At 31.0% G+C, this 21863-nt stretch overlaps 1 protein-coding gene across 1 annotated transcript in view; it reads right to left on the bottom strand.

Moving 5' to 3' along the window:
* LOC114713580 (DNA replication complex GINS protein PSF2-like) overlaps window positions 1-15562 on the bottom strand; it is a 78742-nt gene extending 63180 nt beyond the window's left edge. The window contains exons 1-4 of the mRNA XM_028898250.1: window positions 15515-15562; window positions 15356-15432; window positions 15147-15258; window position 12076 (exon numbers count right to left, since the gene is read on the bottom strand). Coding sequence (XP_028754083.1) covers window position 12076; window positions 15147-15258; window positions 15356-15432; window positions 15515-15562 — 238 coding nt within the window. The remainder of the gene's footprint in view (window positions 1-12075; window positions 12077-15146; window positions 15259-15355; window positions 15433-15514) is intronic.
* Between the last annotated feature and the right edge of the window lie 6301 nt (window positions 15563-21863).

Genomic DNA, 21863 nt, shown 5'->3' with positions numbered 1-21863 from the left:
TGTAAAATTCTCAGGGTTTTGACTGATTTGGAATATTTTTAAGAATGAATTATTTAAAGCATAGGGAAGCCTCAGATAATTGGAAGAAAATGAGAAAAAAATACATGAGAAATTATCACAGGTTTTAAAAATAATTTCATTCCCAGAAAGCGAAGAGGTTGGCTTTAATGGAATTTAAAGGTTATTTATATATTATCAGGGCAAAGTCAAAGTCAAACGTCTAGAGGTTGACTTTGGACTTAAGAAAAATTAGAAGAATTCCCGTGATAAATAAATAATATTGGTACCCAAAAATTGATTCTCGGAGTTGTGGACTGGTAGAAAGAATTCAGTTAAGATCACTCCGAAATAAATATTATTAATTATTTTAATTATTTTAATAGAAGAACAAGGGAAGGGCATCACTCTCTCTTTGGGCATGTTATATAATGCCATGTGGATTTATTTGAGGTGAGAAAATGGCATCACTCTCTCTTTGGGCATGGTTTCTAGAGAGAGAAAGAAGAAGGAGAAAGAAAAGCCAAGTGGTCCTATACAAGATCAAGCTCTAAAACAATATATGTTTATGGTTTTTTATATAGTTTTCACTACCTTTGTTGTTATTGAGCTTGGTTATGGATTTTAATGATTTTTAGGAGCTTGAAACCTTAAGGAGTTATGTTGCGCGAAATTCTTAAGAGGAGGGGAAGATGAAATTGATGTTAGAATAATAGTCAAAGGCTTGAAAGGAACACGAATCAAGTGGTTTTATACTGAAATTGGTTGGACTTCATGATTATGTAACTTGAGTAATATTTTGCCCAGGGATGGTTCTTAGGGCTAGGATTGGATTTTGATGATTTTGATGCCTCCAATATGTTTAAAATGAAAAATTGTGCAAGGTAAAGGTGAGAAAACAAGTTTGGAAGCATTAGAATTGAAAGTGGAATGTTGAGCCCGAAGACCCTATGTTCAACCAGATCAAGTTGACTAGGGAAGAGTTTGATTTTGATTATTTTGAGCTTAGAAATGGATTTTACATGCAAAATTGTGTGGGAATAGTATGTAGAATTAATTTTAAAAAGGTTGAAAATCAAGCTCAAAAGTTAGAAGCTAATATAGCTTAAAGAAAACAAAATATTGATGTTGTTAATTACCATGGCTCTAATAAATAAATGGAAATAATGTGTTGGTGCATTTAGGGCCATGAGACATCAAGAAAAGGAACAACAAAGGTTGAGAAAGAAACCTTAATGGTTGGAAGTAAAAAGGAGCAAATTGGAGAGCAAGAGAAAACTTATGATACAAGGTAGTGAACTTACCTTTCTTGTGTGCTTGATATGTATGTGTTATGAATGTCATAATGTGATTAAGTTATGCTGCTAAAATATGATTGCTATGTTTAGTTAAGTATGCCTTGGTATTAAGTTATGTGAATATGAATGAACTGGCTTACTTTTTATGGCATTTCACCATGCATAAACGATAAAGTTGTGCATAAATGCATGTCATACACTTGCATTCATCTTGCATGCATAAATGGTAATATTTGCTACTGAGATTCTCTCGAATCTCTATCACACCTTACTATCAGATCCACTTAGGGTTTACTTAAAACCATTTTAGACCACCTTGGATGGTCTTGGGCTCAAAAACCCATGAAAAATGCTGATTTTCGGATTTTTACTGTTCATCAGGTAAAAATCTAGTTTTCTGGTCTAATTTAAAAAATTCATATCTTAATCTAAAAAAACTGAAATGGAGTGGTTCAAAATTTTATAAAAATATATTTGAATGCTCTTTCAAGAAAAAATAATCTTATAAACCAATTCCATTTGAAAAAGTATCGGGTTTTTGGGAAAGTTACCTCTGTCCATTTGGCAAAAATCCTTTTCCAGATTCTGAAGCTTAACTTTGAAAAATCATTATAAATCGTGTAGTTGACCATTTTTAACGTGCTTCCTATCAATTTGAAGCTCATGATGTCAAATTTAAGCATGTAAAATTTCGTGCAGAAATTCGTTCAGTAAGTTAATAAAATGTGGCTCTAAACTAGCGTCCTGCTTAGGGATTACAGCATCAATCATAGATACTTATACATAACCAAATACATAAATATTTCCTCATGGTTCATCACCACATTAATCCTTGGATTTGCTGCCTCCCTTTTGATGATTCAGTCCCTAAAATATTAGTTACATATGGGGGATGAGATTTTAATGAAATCCCAGTAGTAAGATCAATCAACCAAAATATTAATATGCATCAATTACAAGCATTCCAACCTCTTACTATTAATAGGGAACTACTTTACCTCATACATGTAGCACTCTAACATGCAATAGCCAAGGCACATAAAGCAAGGAGTATAGCTACACAATCATCATCATCATCATCATTTAGTTCAACCACATAATAGCACATGAAATTGCATAGCAATCAATGCAACACTCAACATTAAGGTCAATTAAATCTTACTATCTTAGTCCAATGCTCTTTGATTTTCTTATTCTTATTTCTTGCTTCCACAAATGTCAAATCCTAACATGGCAATCCACAAAAAGGGCAACAAGAATCATTAACCATTCCACATAAAAATCAATAACATAACTCAAGGACAACCTTTGTCCCTTAAAGCATCCACCTTTGTTCTTTAAATTTTAGAGTTTATTTCCTTAAACCCTAAAAATTTCCTCTTGACTCATTCCTACATGATTTTTCATTTAGATTCCAAATATCTACTTAGATTTAACAAAATAAAATTCCTTCTTTCAGTTTCAGCTTGGCTTAACCAAAAGGGGTCATTATCCAAAAATTACAGCTTTGATTTTATGGCTTCGAACACTTGTTCTTTAGGTTTACCCTACACTATTTTCCATTTTAAACACAATGGAAGCCTCAAAACTTTTAAAAAAACATCCTAGGATCCAGATCTTGCTTTGGCCGAAATGGTTCTCATGCAACATAACAAAGAAAACACTCCAAAATCAACCTACAACTACTTGTAACTACTAGGATCTATCATGCTTTGAAGTGTTCTAGCAAGATTGAACAATAAAAATCCCCCCTTACTTATTATACATTTCGGCCAGCACCAAAGAAGGAAGAAAACCAAAAATTTCAACCATACAACTCAAGCAAACAAAACAAGGAACCATTTGGAACCATAAACTAACCTTGATTCTCACTTGTATGCTTAAAATTGATGCTTTTCTCCTTGGTTTCCCTTTGAAGTTCTTCCTTTTCCTCTCTCGCTCTCTCTTAGCCGAAACATATTCAGAAAATGGGGGAGGAGGAGCTCATTAATGTGCACAAAATATCCCACTAACCAACATTAATGATTTGCCAAGTGTCATATGCTTAATTAATCTTAATCCTCTCCCTTAATTAACTTAATGTCAAATAAAATTAATTTCAAAAGTCAAGCTCCTCTCCATTGGTGGCTTGACACTTGGAAAGCTTTAACTACCATCCATTAGAGGCTTGACAAGTGGCAACTTGTGGGCCAAGTAAAGTGCAAGACTCTAGTCTTCACTTTGTCGGTGCACTTTTACTCCGGATTTAACTTCTTTTCTATAATTACAGTGCTCTGGCCTCTGTAATTATTTTCTGTCAGATCCATAATTTATTCTCCTTATTTTTATCTTCCTAAAATGCCCTCTTTATCTCAAATTGCCCTCTTTGTCTCAGATTGAATTTCTCAATAATTAAATAAAAAAGAAAGCTAATTTCCTTCTCTTTAGTGATTTTTCTATTTTTCAAAGGAATTGGAAAAAAATCTTGGATACTTGAGGGTCTTTCTTTAATTCCATAATCTCTTATAATTCCTTGAGATATCATAGGAATTTTCTTGGGATTTTATCCTCCTTAAAAAATATTTACTTAGAATTTTCTAAATAAAAAACCTTAAACTAGCTTAAATCGTCATTAAATTCTTTTGTAATTTTTCTAAGGGCAAATTGGTCATAAACGAATTTTATAATCCCATATAATTCTCAAGAAACCTTGTCCTTATTTTTTCTTAATTTTCTGAGGCTTGGAAATATTTTTCCATAATTATTCTTGACCAATCTTCCTTAATTAGTTAAATTTCTATAATTGGCTTGAAAAATCATAATAATTATTTTCCACCATAAATCTTCTATTTCTCCTTGTCATTTTTTACCCTTAATTATTTAGGAGTATTTCTATTTCTAAATGCCATATTACTAGATGTGACAATCTCACCTTCCCTTAACCAACCATACTAGGTGCAAGAGGATGGGAGAAGAAATCAAGAAGTGGAGCAAGAAAGAGAGGAAAAGACTTTAAGAAATGTATTACATTACGTTGTACACTGTATATACCAATGTATGTTGTAAATTAAAGGTGCCATTGATGGTATGTGATGATAAATGATGATGTTGGCTTGTGTAATTAGCTATGATAATGTATGAGAATGGTTAGTGTATGAATGGAATGGTATTATGTATGGAAAGTCCTAATTATGAACTGCTAGTGTAAGTTAGGGGATAAGCTATTCCTAATTGAGCAAACAAATTAGTGATAGAGTAGAAGCATGAAAAATGAATGACTTTGCCCATAAAATTTAGCATGATTAAAGTACACACCCTGAGCTTTAAAACAAGTGGTAGATCACTTAAAACGGATGTGTGTGCTAAAAGTTATGATTGCTCAAAGTTAGACTGAAAATCTGAAATTTAACCAGTAAACAGTAACCTGAAAACCAATCACAAAGTTCAATCCACGGGTTTATTTTTTGAATTTACGTACCCTGAGGGGTTAAAGGTAGGATGTTTCAAATTGTATTGAAGTTTATGGTACTGTAACTCTGTTAAGACAGTGAGTTTGTGACTCTGTTTTGAATATGTTATCTACCTTGGATGATTATGATATTTTGTGTGATTAAAGTACACTTCATGAGCTTCATATTGATAGGTAGAACATTTTAAATGGATGTCTGTACAGTTTTTAGTGATTTTTCAAAGTTAGGGTTAAAATTCTAGAAAACAGTTTTTACCAATTGAAACAGCGGTAACTTCTATGAAAATCTGGCATTGATCCTTAAGGAATTGGGTTATGAGATTATTTTTCCTTGAAAGAGCATTCAAAGAGCTTTCCATAGAACTTAAAAGCACTCTATTTTTATTTTTCTAGATTTAGTTACAAATTTTCAAAGTTGGATAGAAAATCTGGATTTACCAAATGAACAGTAAATTTTGCTAAAGTTAGCATCCGGATTGCATATTTTTGAGTTTAAGGCCATCCAAAGTCGTCAAACTGGGTTCTGAATGGACCCTAAGGTATCCTAGAAGTAAGGTGTAACAAGAACTATAATTCATACTTAATATTTAGACCCACAACTGGACTTCTAGACTTTTAGGAGTTAGAAGTTACAATAAATCAAAAGATTTTAATTTTTTCAAACTGCTGCTTGTCCTTTCTTTAGTTTAAAGACAAATATTTATTTGGATTTGTTTTCTTATATCTATTCATTGAATAAGTGATGATCCAATAGTTCTTAGAGAATTTTTGGACTTAGACTAAAGGTTTTATTGAATCATTGTGGTTTTAGTATGAATCCAAGGTTCTTTTTAATTTGATTTTATAGGGCCTTAACAAAAGAATTCCTATCAGAAGAAAGAATAATTATAAAGAAAAGAATTTATTTAATACAAATTCAAAAAAATTATTTTTTTAATTTTTAACTAAAATTTTTTTCTTTTTTCTATCGCAGAAAATGCAACAAACGCATCTATTTGGTAAAGGAAAAAAAAATCCTATGAAACAGGAATAAATGGATCCATTTATTCATCATCGAATAATATTTATTTAATACACTATTGTCAATATTAATGTTAAAAAGGTTAAAAATGAAAAATCAAAATACATCTATAATATGTTTGTATTTAATAAATATTATCAGATCCGTTAACCCATGCAATTTGATTAGTTGTAGTAGATTATATGAATCAAGTCAATTTCTCAAGTCTTGGCTGGTTATAAGAGCCCATCTTCTTCATGTAAAATCCTCCCAACCTCACATGGCTTTTTTTTGAGTGGCTGCAACATTTCTAATTATATACTCGATCATATTTATAAGCTTTAAATTTGAAAAGTGATGTGGTCTCCTTTATAAGTTTTAATTTGAATTCGTTTTAATATTTAATATTTTTTTAATGTTTCTCTTAATTATTTCTCTCTTATCATATTTCTCCACACATTCTTTTTCATCCATTTTTTTTATTTATTATAAGAGTATATTTGAAAACATAAGTCTATTCTAACTTATTTATTATTTTTAACTAATTGTTTATTATCTATGAATTATTTATGAGAAGCTTATAATAAGAATTAGATAAAGCATATTTATTTTATGTCTTCAAGATGATGTCATCATTGGCCCTGGTAAAATCGTCACCATTGCCACATCACACACATCATAAATAATGAGGCCTCACCAATTTTTTCTTGATTTCACAAAAAGATATCGGTGTATTTTACTCTGTAAAATATTGAACATTATGATAAGCTTAATTGAAAAATTTTCACACTATTTCGAGTTTCCTATTTCTATATCAACAATTAAGAATTAACAACATATTTATTTTGTCAAAAATAATATATGATTAAATAAACATGAATATGTCTGACTAGATACAATGTAATATTATAGTACAAAGTTTGACTATATTTCTTGTTAATAGAAGTTGCTGATTTCATAAAATAAGGGGAAAATAACTTTAAAAGAAGTTTTAAAATAACTTGTTTATGCTAATTATTTTGAATAAGTTTGAAAATAACTTCTTTACAATAGTTATTTTGAAATCAAAATAATATAAAATATAGATTTCAAATCAGTTTGTTTCAGTAAATTAAGAGGGTGTTTGGATAAAACCAAATCATGGTTTAGAGAATAGCTTCTGAAGAATAGATTCTGGAGAGAATAGATTTTGTGAAAAAGTGATTCTGAGAAGTGAGAGTCTTTATATAGTTGTTATCAGAAATACTTTTTATACATACAAATTACTAAAAAAGACATAAGTTAATATGATAATTACATAAAAAATAGATTTTATGATATATTTTAATTTGAAGGAATAAAATTGTTAATAATATATTTTTTATCAACATCATTAATAATACATAAGATAATATAATTAATAGATAATTAATATGTGTATATATATTTATAAGATATAAGATTAACTATGTTTATAAAAAAATAATTGAGGGGTGTTGAAGTCATATTATTATTGAGATATACTCTAAGGCTCTCCCTCGTACTGTGTCTGAAACAATGAGAAAGAGATGAATAATTATGAAGGGTATATCCATCTGAGCCAAAAAAAAAAACAGACAACAAGGCACATATCCCATAAGTTCTCGTACTCTCCCTTTTTTCTCCAAAAGCAGAAAATTTTTGCTTCTGCCAAAACCATGGTTTTTTTTTTTTTTTTTTTTATGGTGTTTGGGTGATTTTTCCCCAAACCATGGTTTGGATCATCACCCAAACACACCCTAAATGCTAAAAATTGGGAAAAATTTGAGAAGTCACAATAACTTGAGATGTATGCTTATGGATAACCTGCGAAATTGGCTCATCACCAAGTTTTTCCTTTATCCAATAGACTCTAGTGAAGTACTCGGTTATTGTTGTAAAATTAATATTAATGGTTAATTAAATCCCACTACTTTAATCCAAAAGCTTTTTCCTTCTTTGATCTTCTTCTTCTCCTCCACAAATATCAAACCCTAACATGACAATTCATAAAAAGGGCAATAACATTACCAACCAAACCATATCAAAAATCAATAACAAAACTCAATTAAACCCTTGCCCTTTAAAGCTTTAACCTTTGGTCTTTAATTTTTAAGCTTTGTTTCCTTAAGCCCTAAAAATTCTTTCTTGGTTCCTTCCTACATGATTTTTCATGTAGATCCAAATATGGGCTTTGATTTAAGAAAAGAAAATTTCTTTCTCAAGAACCAAGTTGGTCGAATAGGGGTATAGGTTTTCCAAAAATCACAACCTTGATTTTAATGCTTCCAGTACTTGTTCTTTAGGTTTATCCTACACAATTTTCATTTTGAACACAATAGAAGCATCAAAACATTGAAAATCTCATCCTAGGTTGGGGTTCTTGAAGTGGCCGAAAGATATCCCTTAGAGTTCAACCATGAAATCTTTTAAAAAACAACATCCACTGCTTGAATCCATCCTAAATCATAGTGTTCTAACTATGTTTAACAACAAAACTTCCTTTCCTTCCCTTAAGATCAATTCGACCAACACCATTAAGGAGAAAATCCATAATTTTCGACCATAAAAATCAAGAGAATCAAGCAAGGAACATCATAAAATTAACCACTAACCTTAATTCTAAACTTTCTTGATCAAAGGTAGTGCCTTTCTCCTTGTTCCCACTTGAAGATCACTCTTTTCCTCTCTTGGCCGAACCATAATAAGAAAAATGGGGGAGGAAGAGCTTATTTAAGTGCACAAAATATCTCAACCACCAACAATAAGTGGTTTGCAAGTGTCACTTTCCTACTCCTTCTTGAAACTTCTCTCTTAATTATTTAATTCCAATTGTAATTAATTTTCAAAAGCCAAACTTCTCTCTTGACACTTGAAAAGTTTAATTACTCTCTAATAGGGACTTGACAAGTGGCAACTTGTGAGCCAAGTAAAGTGTAAGACTCTAATCTACATTTTATCGGTGCATTTTTACTCCGAATTTAATTTCTTTTCTATGATTATAGTACTCTAGCCTCTGTAATTATTTTCTGTCAGATCCATAATTCATTCTCCTTATTTTTTATCTTCCCAACATGCCATCTTTGTCTCTAAATTAAATTCTCAATAATTAAATAAAAAGGAAAACTAATTTCTTTCTCTTTAATGATTTTTTCACTTTTTAAAGGAATTAGGAAAAATATTGGATATTTGAGGGTTTTCTTTTAATTTCATAATCTCTTATAATTTCTTGGGGTATTATAGGAATTTTCTTGAAATTTTATTCTCCTTAAAAATATTTATTTGGAATTTTTCAAACAAAATCCCTTAAATTGGCCTAAATTACCCTTAAATCCCTTTTAAATTTTTCTAAGGGTAATTTGGTCATAAAACCAATTATATAACTCATATAATTCTCAAAGAATATTGTCCTTATTTTTTCTTAATTTTCTGAGACTTGAAAATATTTTTTCATAATTATTCTTGACCAATTTTTCTTAATTAGTCAAACATTTCATAATTGACTTGAAAAATCATACTACTTATTTTCCACTATAATTCTTCTATTTCTCCTTATCCTTTTTGGCTCTTAAATATTTAAGAATATTTTTATTCCTAATTATCATATTGCTGGATGTGACATTTGAAACGCCCTACCTTTAACCCCTCAGAGTACACATTCGTAAGCGTTATGATTCAAGCAGATCATGACATGAGCCCGCGGATTTAAAATTTCAATATAATTACTCGGGTTACTATTTACTGTTTAATTTTCAGATTACAGGCCCAATTTCAAAAATTCATAACTAATTCCATAAAAATCGTATTGGAGTATTCTAAAATTCTACGGAAAGCTATTTCGATTCTATTTAAGGAAAAATATCCAATTAGACTTATCATTGCCCAATTCACACAGTTTAATCAATAAATATTACTGTTCATGTCGTAAAATCTGGAACTTCCAAATTCTATGCCTCAACTTTGAAAATTCGTATCTCATTGTGTACACATCCAATTGAGGTGATCTACCTCTCATTTTAAAGCTTGGGATGTGCACTATGAGTATGTCAAATTTCATGACTTAACTCATTCGTTTGATAGGTCAAATTGGAGTTACAAACTCACTATTCCAGAACCTACGTTTTATGCCTTAACATCTCTTTACTTTAATTCTTTTTATTTCTTTGGCATACATAACATGGGTTTACTCTTTCCCGTTCATGATTATACATTTCTATACATGTTATAAATATTATAATTAAATACATGGCATTATTGGCATCCACAACATAAATTACATAATAGGAGATTATATATTGAATAATAATATCATTGATTAGCATGAACAATTCTCCACTTTCTTCTTCTTGCTTCTCATGCCATTATTGCCTATCATTGATTAACCTAAATGGTTAGTTAGGAAGGGGTGAGATTCGGGAGAATTTTAGTAGCAAAGACTACCATATTAATTATGTTAGATGGATGCTAATGCACTACACACAACTTGTTTATTCTCTTGTTAATTAGTGACATATTAGCATGCTCAAAGCTAACTTCTTGATGCATGGCCATGGAGACATAATCTACTCATCATGAATAGCAATTACAGTAGCTAAAACATGTCACAATAATATTCAAATAATATGTACACAGCAACACATAAGCATACAACATCAAGCAATGACAATAGGTAAGTTCACTACCTTGCACCTCAAGGTTTCCTCTTACTTTTCCTTTGACTCCCTTGACTTTCCAACCATGTGGAAATTTGGTTAACATCACGAAACATCCTTGTGGATGTTTCAAGGTCCTAAATATAGTCATAATGATCACACAATCTATTAGGACCAAGAGATTACATAATGTTCAAAGCTAGTTCTCTTGAACCTCAACCCTTTCTCTTAGTTTTAGGGTTTTTCTTCTAGATTTTCTAACACAAATCTCATTATTTCCCATCCTCAATATCCATTTCTTGTCAATTAGGACCACTTTAGATGGCCTTAGATTCAAGAAGATCAAATTTGAAAATTTTGCTTCGCGGGTACTGTTCATGCAGAAATTCCAGAATATTTACTCAACTTTGAAAATTCATAATTAATTCTAGAAAAATCAAAACTGAGTGGTTTCAAGTCTTACTGAAAGCTCCTTAAGTTATCTTTAAATGAAAAATACTTTCAGGAACCAATTCTATACTGAACAGTACCATAATTGTACGGAATTTAACACTCTTTCAAAGGTTAAACACTATTTCCAGATTTCAAACCCAATTTTGAAAAATCACCATAAATCGTACACATATCCAAATGAAGTGTTCTACCCATGGGTTTAAAGCTTACAGAGTGTACTTTAATTGTGCCAAATTCTAAAATCAGATACAAAGATTAACTTATTCAAAATAGGAATCAATGCAGATACTATAACCATCACATACCTTATTCTTGAAGCTTGAATCTTGTTTCTTCTTCTTGGCCTTCACCCCCACGTTTTTCTCTCTAAATTTTGGCAGAGTTTTCCCTCTACAAATGGATGCCAAAATGCTCTTCCAAGGTGGGGTATTTATAGCCAAAACTTTGGCTTAAATGGACAAAAATGCCCTTGGTGGCTAATAGAAAGGGTTAAGGCCATTTTGGAACTCTAAGTTGACTTTTATGTCATCATTGCATCATCTTCTTGCATCATCCTTACCTCATTCTTTTAGAAGATGCTAAGTGTAAAAAATGTGGTGGAGGAGAAGGGAGATTAGATCCTAGCTATTGAATCAAACTTGTTTCCTAAGTTTCCTCTTAATTTACTTAGTCCACGTTTCTCTAGCTTTCTTGACGGCCTTTTGAAGCTTAGAAAATTCTTTTGTCTGTTTCATAAATTTCTTTTAATTCTAGAGAGTATCTATGAATTATTTTAGGCCACAACACTTCCTTTAAGCCTTACATAAAAATTCATTTACTAAAATACCTTTTTATCGGCATAATCAACTTTTTAATTTATTAAAGCCACTCCACTGGCCTTTTGGTTGTGGGACTAATTTTATAAATTAGTACAACCTTTCAACCATTTAACCTCATTTTTTTGTATACATTTTTGAGGTCTCTTGCCATTTCGAATAATTACCTCGAACAATGTACTTTTTACCAGTCATAACCTTATAAATTCCATTTAAGCTACCTCAAGGCTACTTTTGTCTTTTCTCTTCATAGAAAAGCCTTAAAATATTATTTCCTGTTTTTTGAGATTTTCTTGGAATTCTCTTTATACTCTTCTTTTTTTATCCCTGTTGGTTATAACTTTTTGAATTTATAGTTTAGTTCCTGCTTGGACTCAACTTCATACAATCCTCTCTTTGAGGTTTCTAACTTAACCCTTGGCCTGTTTCTACTCTCTTTTCTCTTTCTGGGCCCTTAAAACTTTACTGGAGCCTCTAGCCTTGATTATACTTGAGCCTCTGAAAACTTTTACTTTGTAATTTTGTCCCTAAAACTGCTTTGACTTCCTTTCTTATCTTTGGAACTTCTGCTCAAAAGGGGTCTAGTAGCCTATCCAATTCAGACTATTTCTGGTACTTCTAGGCCCAAAAGTTAGGATGTTACAACATTTCTCCCTCCTAAATAAATTTTGTTCTCGAAATTTAAGGCGTACTTTAATGGAAACACTCGGGATACTTTCTCTTTGTTTCAGTCTCCATCTCCCATGTGACTTGTCCAAAGGGAGGACCTTTCTAAACTACTTTTATTAGTGGAGTCTGCTTGTTCCTCAGCTGTTTGACCTTTTGAACAATGATTCACTCTAATTTGACCTTAAAAGACAGATTGTCTTGGAGCACAATGTCATCGTAGCTTATGACATGTGCCGGGACTGGATGGTGCTTCTTCAATTGGGAGATATGGAAGACATCATGAATTTGACTCAAGTTTGGGGGAAGGGCCAACTTGTACACTATTGGTCCAGCTTTGGATAAAATTTGAAACAGTCCAAGTATTTCGGATTCAATCCCTTAGTTTTTAGGCATCAACTGACTCCTGCTGTTGGCGATACTTAAAAAAAACATGATCACTAACCTCAAACTCTAATGGTCTCCTTCTCGTATCTACGTAACTCTTATGTCTATTCTGAGCCGTTAGAGGTCTTCGCTGAATAGCTTTAATTTGTTGGGAAGTCTGATTCACTATATATCCAAACCAAAGATGCTTTTTTTACTAAGCTTTGTCCAACATAAGGGATATCTACATTTCCTCTCACAGAGTGCCTTGTATGGTGTTATTTGGATAATTAATAGACAAAAAATAAATGCAGCTCACCAACTGATGTAACATCTTAAATTCTACTATAAGGATTTAAATATTTAAAAATTTAAAAAAGGGGGTTCAAACTATTATTTTTTCTATTTTACCTAGGGTCTTTAACTTTAGTTTACCCCAAGTGTTTTCTTTTTACCCGTCTTTTTTCTCCTTCTCATTCTCTCTCTCCACGTTACTTCATTGGCTCACAGCGTCGCTCTCTCTCCCTTCTCTCTTCACAATTATAGATCATTTTGGTAAGTAAAACTACTTCTAGTTATAAAACTCTCTTCATAAAAGTTATTCTACTTAATCAGATCTATCTAATGATAGTAATTTTATGTTACTTAGAGAAAATTTTTGGTATAGAATTTGGAGCAAGTATTTAGTTTTGAGTGTTAATGACAGTATTATAAATCTGTTATAGTAGATCATTTCTACCAGTTTAGATTTGTCCATTTGTTGATTTTAGCATTTAAAAATTAATTTTTAATTAAAAAAATATGTTATTTATGAGATATATCATATTTATACCGATTAAAATTAAGTTAAATAATTTATTTGGGTTGTTTGACATATGATTGAGATTTTAATCAATTTAGTTTTATTTATTGGGTGACTAAAGGTTTTAAAATAATTATTGTAGTCAAAGTTTATTATTTATGAAAATATATATATGCCATTAAAATTTTGATTAGATCATTTATATATATATAAATATTTGAGACACTATTAAATTTTTGATGGTTTGGTTTTGGGGATTTCAAATGAGATTTTTAGAATTTAGAATATAGGAATTTCATATTTAGAAATCTTGAAAAATTTTTTTATTAAAGTAAATAAGTTGGAGGATGTAAATAAATAATTTGGCTTGTTAGAAAATTATCAGTTAGTTCTAAAGTACTTAATTTTGGGTTATAAGAGTTGTGGGAATTTAGAATGAAAATTAAATTAAATTAGGACTTTAACTAATATATAAGCTTAATTAATTAATTAATTAGTTTATATTAATATGTGGTTATATTAATTGTGTAGATTAATTATTGGTTTAGCAAAGGATTGACCTCGTGGTAATCCTTCTATTACTTTGGCGAGAGGTAACTACTTTCCACTTGTTATATGTGCTAATATGTTGTTTGTGAGTATTTTCCTATTTTTGAATAATATTTGTTATTTGGAATTCGGGTAGATATATTATATCTTTTGAGCTATGAAAATTGTCTTGTGGGATTTTTAGAATTATGATTGATAAGTTTGGAAAAGATATATGATTTATATCTTATGGATTATACTGAGAAAAGATTAAGACATTTTTAATGATATTGTGAATAATTGGTTGTTATTTGGATTTTGGATTGAGTGCTATCCTACCACGTGGTAAGGCCACCATTGGTGTATATTGGTTGGCTTCTTCCTTCTTCTCCCAGAGGGATAAGCCTTTGTGGCTTCTTATTCGTCCCCCAAAGTGAAAAATAGGCCCATATGTTTGATTGATCCCCTATAGTGAGGGATAGACTTATGTGGCTTGTGTGTTGGCCCCCATAGTGAGGGTTTGGATGATTGAAATTATATTTCTATGGATATATCTATATTTCTCGAGAATTAATAATTGTCCCACTTGACACCTCATGAACTCATGTTAGTATGTATAATGAGTTGGAAAGTTGGTTACTGAGGCGTTTGTCTCACCCCCGCAGTTTAATATTTTTCAGGTGATAGTTCAGGTAATGATTTGTCAGGGAAGGCCTCGAAGGCTTAGTGTGCTATCATAGCTTGTATAGCCTCCCTCTCTTTGTTTTATGTGTTAAATTATTATATATTGCCACATAGGGCTCATCTATTTTAACGTTGTGAATTAATAGATTTGATTATTGCTAATTGATGAGAGGGCTGTTAGAAAGCCAGAGGCCTCTAAGACTTTGTACGCGACCTTCGTTTGAAAGTATGAGTTTTGTTTGGGCTAAGGGTTGAATAATATTTTTGGACTTTAAAAGTCCAATGCCCAAGTTAAGTATCGACGTGCTCATGATAAGTTTATTTCTTTTAATCATAATAGTGATTTTAAAATTTTAAGGTTTCTTCTTTTCTATCATTGTTAATCTTTTGAATAAATTGAAAATTTTGATCTAAATGGGTTTTAAAAGAATGGTTATCACAACTGACATCCATTCAGGAGGGTGAATAGAGCATTTTCCTCTCTTCTTCAAAGCCATAGCCAACCACAATGGCACTTGAGTAGCTATTTGTGGAGCAAATGGACCAAAATCTCTGCCATTTTCACCGAAATGAAGTTGATATGAAAAACAACCTTCTTTTCTCCTTCGCAGAGAGTAGGAAGAGTATAAGCTACAACTGATACTTACACTTAATTACCAGATTGACAGCACCCATTTTGAGATTGGGTACAATCTCAACCATGTCATCCTCAGCTACAAATTCAAGCTTAGCAACAAAATCACAACCATAAATTATTGTCAGCAAACAAAAGTATGATGAAATTCTTTAACTATCCAAGTAAAGATACCTCTTCAGCTGAAAACAGAGAGAGGTGAGGATCGGATTGTCCAGCCATCTCTTTCGAATCCAAAAGGGTTCGCCTCTTCTGGGCGCACTTTCTACGATCAATTTCGCTTTTGCATCATTAACAGATTGCTCAGAAGATTAAAACTCAGTGAAACGAACAGGATTACCTTTAAGAAACTTCCAATTGTTTGATTTGTCTTCCCAATCTTCTCCGTTATGAGTTTTCGTTCCTATTGCTTCCCGCCGCCGCGTTCTCTGATCTTTTTATTCTCCACTAATATTTCTGCAAGAATAAACCCTAAAGACCCTTTAATTCCACCCAAATATGGCGATAAATCACGGTGCCGAAGTTGGCTTTCTCAGTCTTCCCATAATAACATAAGATATGGAGAATTTCTCCTTTTTAGGAGGTGTTTAGGTGATCTCAGAATTACTTTTTAGAAGTAATTTTCTGTAAATCGAAACAAATTTTTCATACATAAAAACACTTCTAAAACCATGATTTTGATCTTATTCAAATACTTTTTTAATCGTGGCAGGAATTTCTTATTCGTTTCCTTCTTTTTAGCCGCAGCGGAGCTCATGGCAGGAATTGACAAACATGCATTCTTATTTATTCTGTTTTCTTTTCTTTTTAATAAAATATGGTGCCCGCGCGCGCGCACATATTCCCGTTAACATTGTTAGTTGATTGATGATGAGACCGTTGCCAAACTAAGTGGTCTTTTTCTTTTTAATAGAAAGACAAAATAATTTATAATAAAAAGACGAGTTGAGATAAGAAACACAACAAAGAGGCTGACCATATAAAGAAAATAACAAATCCCTAAAAAAAAAATATAGAAGAGAAATTTTGCTTCACGTGAAAGATGTCATGTTATGGAGTTCTTAAAGGAGAGGGGGCAATTTATTTAGGACTGATCTGAAATGGCTTATAAGTAATTTTTCAATCATAATTTACGAAATATAAGCTAAATATGTGATAACAGTTTTATCTTCATTTATATAAAATGTATTCATATAAAATGTACTTATAAGTAATTTCAAACGTTAATCCAAACAAGGCCGACAAGTAGAATTATGTTGCCCCAAACTTAAAATGGTCCTTAATTTTCCCGTGTGTTGATAAAACCAAGGCCCCATTGTTCAAATGTGTATTTTAGGGGATTATTGCTTAAAAAAAAATTCAATGACAATTTACTGAATTTTCAACAAAAAAAACTTATCAACATACCAATTTAATTTTTAAATTATAGATTCTAATTTTCTTTCGTTTTAATTTAAATAAAATATAAGCCGTGCGCAAGTTTTTACTTTATTTAAAAAAATTAATATAATTACTATAATAGTACTATAAACATATAAAAATTATACAGTCCGAATTTTTTGCTTGTCAAATATTAATTAATGATTTCTCATACCTTTCTCAGGCTTCTGACAAAAGATCAAGTGTGGAAATGCAACAGAGATACACATTAATTAATGATATTCTCATATTTTAACTCAAGTTCTCATTTTTTTCCTTTTAAAGTTGAATTTGAAAACCCTTTTTTGACAAAAGAAATTCGTAATTTTCCTTAGTTTATTGGATAAAATTTGACATTTTCTTAAATTTTTATTTTTTTTCTATGAAATATTTGTTACAAAACTCAGACCGGCTTGTATGTACTGGTAAATTGAGCTTTAGAGTGATCTAAAATAATTTTTAAAAAATCACTGAGTGGTTCATAAAGGTCACAAAGTTTCAAGACTTCCAGATCCATCCATGGGAGACAAATAAATATTGGGAGAATTAGAGAGAAAGAGCTATAGGGAGTGATATTTATTGAAGAGGATCATAAAAGTTAAAATTATTTTTTAAAAAATCAAATATTTAAATATAAATTTAAAAATATTATATTGTCCCTATCCAAACTTCCTGTATTTCCTTCTACATTTTATTTTCAAAACTCACACGAGTTAATAAAATTCACTAAATTAAGTCTGATTCCTCTCAAAGTTTATAACTTGTGTAAAAACCAATAAAAAAATACGCAAAAATTTTTCATCAAGGAAAAATTAAAATTTTATTTTCTTTATAAAAAATAAAATTTTATTTTTAAAACCATCACATATTTTAATTGAAAATAAAATTTATATTATTATATATTTTATTATATACACAATTTTAAAAAATTCAAAGAAAATTTGTATAATTTATTTTTTTATTTTGTAAGAAATTTATATTAGATTTAGAAATAAAAAGATTCATGTAATGTTAAGAAATACTAAGAATCCAGATAATCTATTATAATTTTGTGCAAAACTTGTAACCATGATTGCCTTTATTAGATAATTCTTTATTGTAATAAAAGTATTGTCAATGCAAAATTTCAATAAATCCTATAATAAATCATAATTAGAGTTGGGATCTTTACTCTTCTCGTCAAAAGCCACTTCGTTGTTATTCATAGCAGTAACCACCGTCTTTTAGTAGGTCGTCTTGGTTAAGGGTGCAAAGATAATGGAGTGTACAACAACTGGAATTGTAATAAGCTCATGCTCGATAAGCATTTAAGGCACGCAGCTCCTTGAAAAGATTGAAATGTTTCTTTCTCTTGGAAGTCTTTCCAGCTCTACTAGCACCTGCGATATCATAAGCAAGAAAGCCTTTCTCGAGCTCATGGGGGTTAGTAGAAGACTCCTTAATAGTAATAATAGAATTGAATGGAGTGAAACACGTGTAATCTAATTGATAAATAGTAGAAAAGTTTGTATCACTACCATTTAAAAGGGAGGGGGAAGAAGAATTAGTAATTGGCAATGAAATATCCATTTGATTAACATTATCAAGCTTATCAATAAACAACCAATCAACAAAGTTAATATCACATATAGAATAATTTTTATGTGCTTGTTTTATTTGTTCATACATATTAAAATATGTAAATTTATCTCAAACAGATATAGTGATAGAACCTTTTTGTATGTCAATATTAGTATTAGTAGTTCAAAGAAAAGGTCAACCCAAAATTAGAGTTCCATCCCCACCTTGTTTATTAGGCATATCTAACACATAGCAGTTAGTAGGGATTACTAAATGTTTTACTTTCACAAGGATGCCCTCTAAGAAGCCATATAGATACCTCATCATCCTATTAGCTAACTATAGTATTATGGTGGTAGGTTCAAGGCTTTTGATTTATAGTGACTTCTAAATTGACTTAGGCAAAATATTAATTGCAACATCTAAATCAAGTAAAACCTTAGGAATGGTTGTCTTACCTACAATACAAGGTATAGTAAAAGAATCAAGGTCCTAACACTTAATAGGAAGTGAGTTAATCAATAAACCCTTAATTTCAAAATTTACTTTAAAGTTAGGACAAGCAGCAATAAATAGATCAAAATTGATATTAGAAGTTGTGGTTTCTCTAATGGTTCTTCTTCTAGGGTTGCCATTATTCTCTCTAACTCTCTTATGCTTCCCATTACCTCTATTTCCACCATATCTAAGTAGCTTACTGTTAGGGCTAAGGTTCGGTGGATTGGGTGGGATGTCAGCCATTATTTTTTTTTATCAACTGATTTACTCTCACTACTAGAAAGGCTAGACTTTACTGAAATTTTTTTTCTTCAACTACTACCTTACTTGTCCCCTCAACGCTCTTTTCTTTTTGAATCTTCTTCAAATTATTTTCAATCTTAGGATTATAGGGTACATGTTTGGCTTTTTGAGGCATGCAAGAGAGTAAAACAAATAAAAATAGAAGAAAACAAAGTTGACTTGCAAGCACATAAGGTCAAGTAAAAAGGTAAGATGTAATGGATGCAAGTGTGTGAACATATGTATAAGATGTATGGTATGGGTGGTATGTGTGTAAGATATATGGATTTCTTTTTTTTTTAAAAAAAATAGTGCAGGCTGCTGCAGATGTGGTAAAAGGATGCGACACTTCTGACAAATAGGATACGCCGTGGCTAATGGGCTAAGGCGCCACAGCCTCTTTCACAGAAGCAAATTTTTCATGTGCTGAAGACAGACGCTGTGATGGATTGGCAAAAGTGGCATGACGGATTTCATAGAACAGACAACAGTAATAGTGAAAATCCAAAAAAAGTTTTAGATTATGTACCAAATTGAATTTTTCAAGCAACTAAAGTTCCAAACCAATCAAAAAAAGTTCCAAGAAATTAAATACACTTGAATATGAACACTTTTCTTGCCAAAAAAAAACCCTTGGAAACAAAATTGAAGGTATTGAACCAAAATTTTCTCTATGCACTCTAAAACTTTAAGCTATCAAAATCAATTTTGAGCAAATGAGTTCCAAACCAATTTGTTAATGCTAAAACCTTTAAAACCAATTATAAATGGCTTGGAGAAGTGGTGTGTGCATCCAGTTGGGCTCAAAACCAAATTGCATATTCACAAGATATCAAACCACAAGTTAAAGCAACTCAACCAAGCCAAGAAACCAATTGGTACACGAAAAACTAGCAATACACCAATGGAAAGAAAATGCAAAATGCAAAGTATGAACCTATATGCAAGAATGCAACCATGAAAAGCAAGAAAATCAAGATTTTTCTTTGCATTTCTTAAAATTTTGATGTTATAAAAAAAAACATATTTACGGACAAATATATAACTAAACTACCAAAAAGCAATCTAAAAAGGCTCTTCACCCTAGTTAACAATAAGTTGACACAAGTTATCTTAGGAAACTAATTTCTTGGGTCCTCGGCAACAGTGCTTCTTGAAATGACCATTCACTTACTCTTTGGGGTCAAATTCAAAATTAAAACTAAGGATTGTACTATAGGCATAACCTTGAGTCGTCTCATATGTTGGAGTCTTAATTATTGATCCTAAGTTAACTAAATGTCATAAAAATGTAAATTGACTAGGAAAAAGTTGAGGGTTTTTTTATTAAGATTATTAATTGAGATGAAATGCAATGTAAATCTACTTTTAGATTTTGGGGAAATAGGATGGAATGGATGGAAATCAAGTTAAAAACAATTGATGAAATCCTTGAAAATAGAATCAATGGCAACCCTTATCAAAATAATATTTAAGTGCAGATTCATTAAGGTTTCGAAACCAAAACCTGAAGGTAACCCTTAAGTCCAATGCTTTACTCAATGAAACCTTATTTTGTGAAGCTTCCTTAATGTGCACTTATGGAATGATTGAAGCAATTGATCTTAACTTGAATTTCATTAATATCAAACCACTCACACCCAGTAAGAAAGCAAGATGAGTAATGAAACCAAATAAAGAATATATATATGAAACCATATACATAAAAGCTCATAAATTCTATAAAAACCAACCCATAATTATAAAGATTAATCCAAACAAAGAAATTTAACTAAATCCCATAAGTTCATCTACATAGAAACAATTCCTAAACCTGGAAATCATAACTACATAGCTCAACATTGGATAAAATGAAGCACTCCCCTTTAAAGCACTTAGAATCATGCCATCTTCATCCACCTTTAAGGAAGACAACTCTTAGCCACTTCTAGCCATGAAAACAGCTGCACCCAACTAAATCCAAACACCTTCCAAGGAGATAATGTAGGAAAATAAAAGAAGAAGAGGTGGAATGGTAGAAACAATGATGGAGAGTGAAGAAGATGAGAGAAAAATGAATAGGAGAGGTTGTGAATAAGTAAATATGATTGGAGTTCAATAATGCATCAGTCTTGGGGTGTTATGGTCAGGTTTAGGTCAGATTTTAAGTGGGTAAATAGTTTAGAGTCATATCTTTTAAGTGGGTAAAAATGCTAGGCACCATAGCGATGGACAAATTCGTTGCGGTGAATTTGACAGAACTACTCCTCTACCATTTTGCATTATGTTGTTCTTTGGTCTTTGATCTTGGCTCTATTTTTCCTGTGTCTGACAATAAAATTAATCTAAATGAAGTACCGATTGTCTTAGAAATTAATCAATAACAATTAATTACCAACTATGACAAATTTGACCTTAAAAGATATTAACTATATGCAAAGATATCTAAACCATATTAGACACAAATAGGTTCAATTATGCTCATAATAATTCATAACAACCTACAAAATGATATGAAATAATATATAATAAATGGGTTAGATCAGTGTCAATATCTAGTAGTGATTTACCTTTGTTGCTACTAAAAGTTGCAACCCTTGGCATCGACATTCTTTTGTCATTGCTGAAAGGTGCAACTTTCTACAGTGACTTCTCTTTAGTGCCACCAAAGTTGTGTTTCAGTGGTGATATTATGTCGTTACAGAAAGTTTTTTTCCATAAATTTTTATCGTTTTTATTTCTACAAAAATTAATGATATATTTATGTGATAATTTTATAGTAACA

The sequence above is a fragment of the Neltuma alba genome, unplaced genomic scaffold (assembly GCF_004799145.2).
Source record: "Neltuma alba isolate B1F8T4 unplaced genomic scaffold, ASM479914v2 tig00011439_pilon, whole genome shotgun sequence".
Taxonomy (NCBI): Eukaryota; Viridiplantae; Streptophyta; class Magnoliopsida; order Fabales; family Fabaceae; genus Neltuma; species Neltuma alba.
This window is presented reverse-complemented; position numbering and strand designations above follow the sequence as displayed.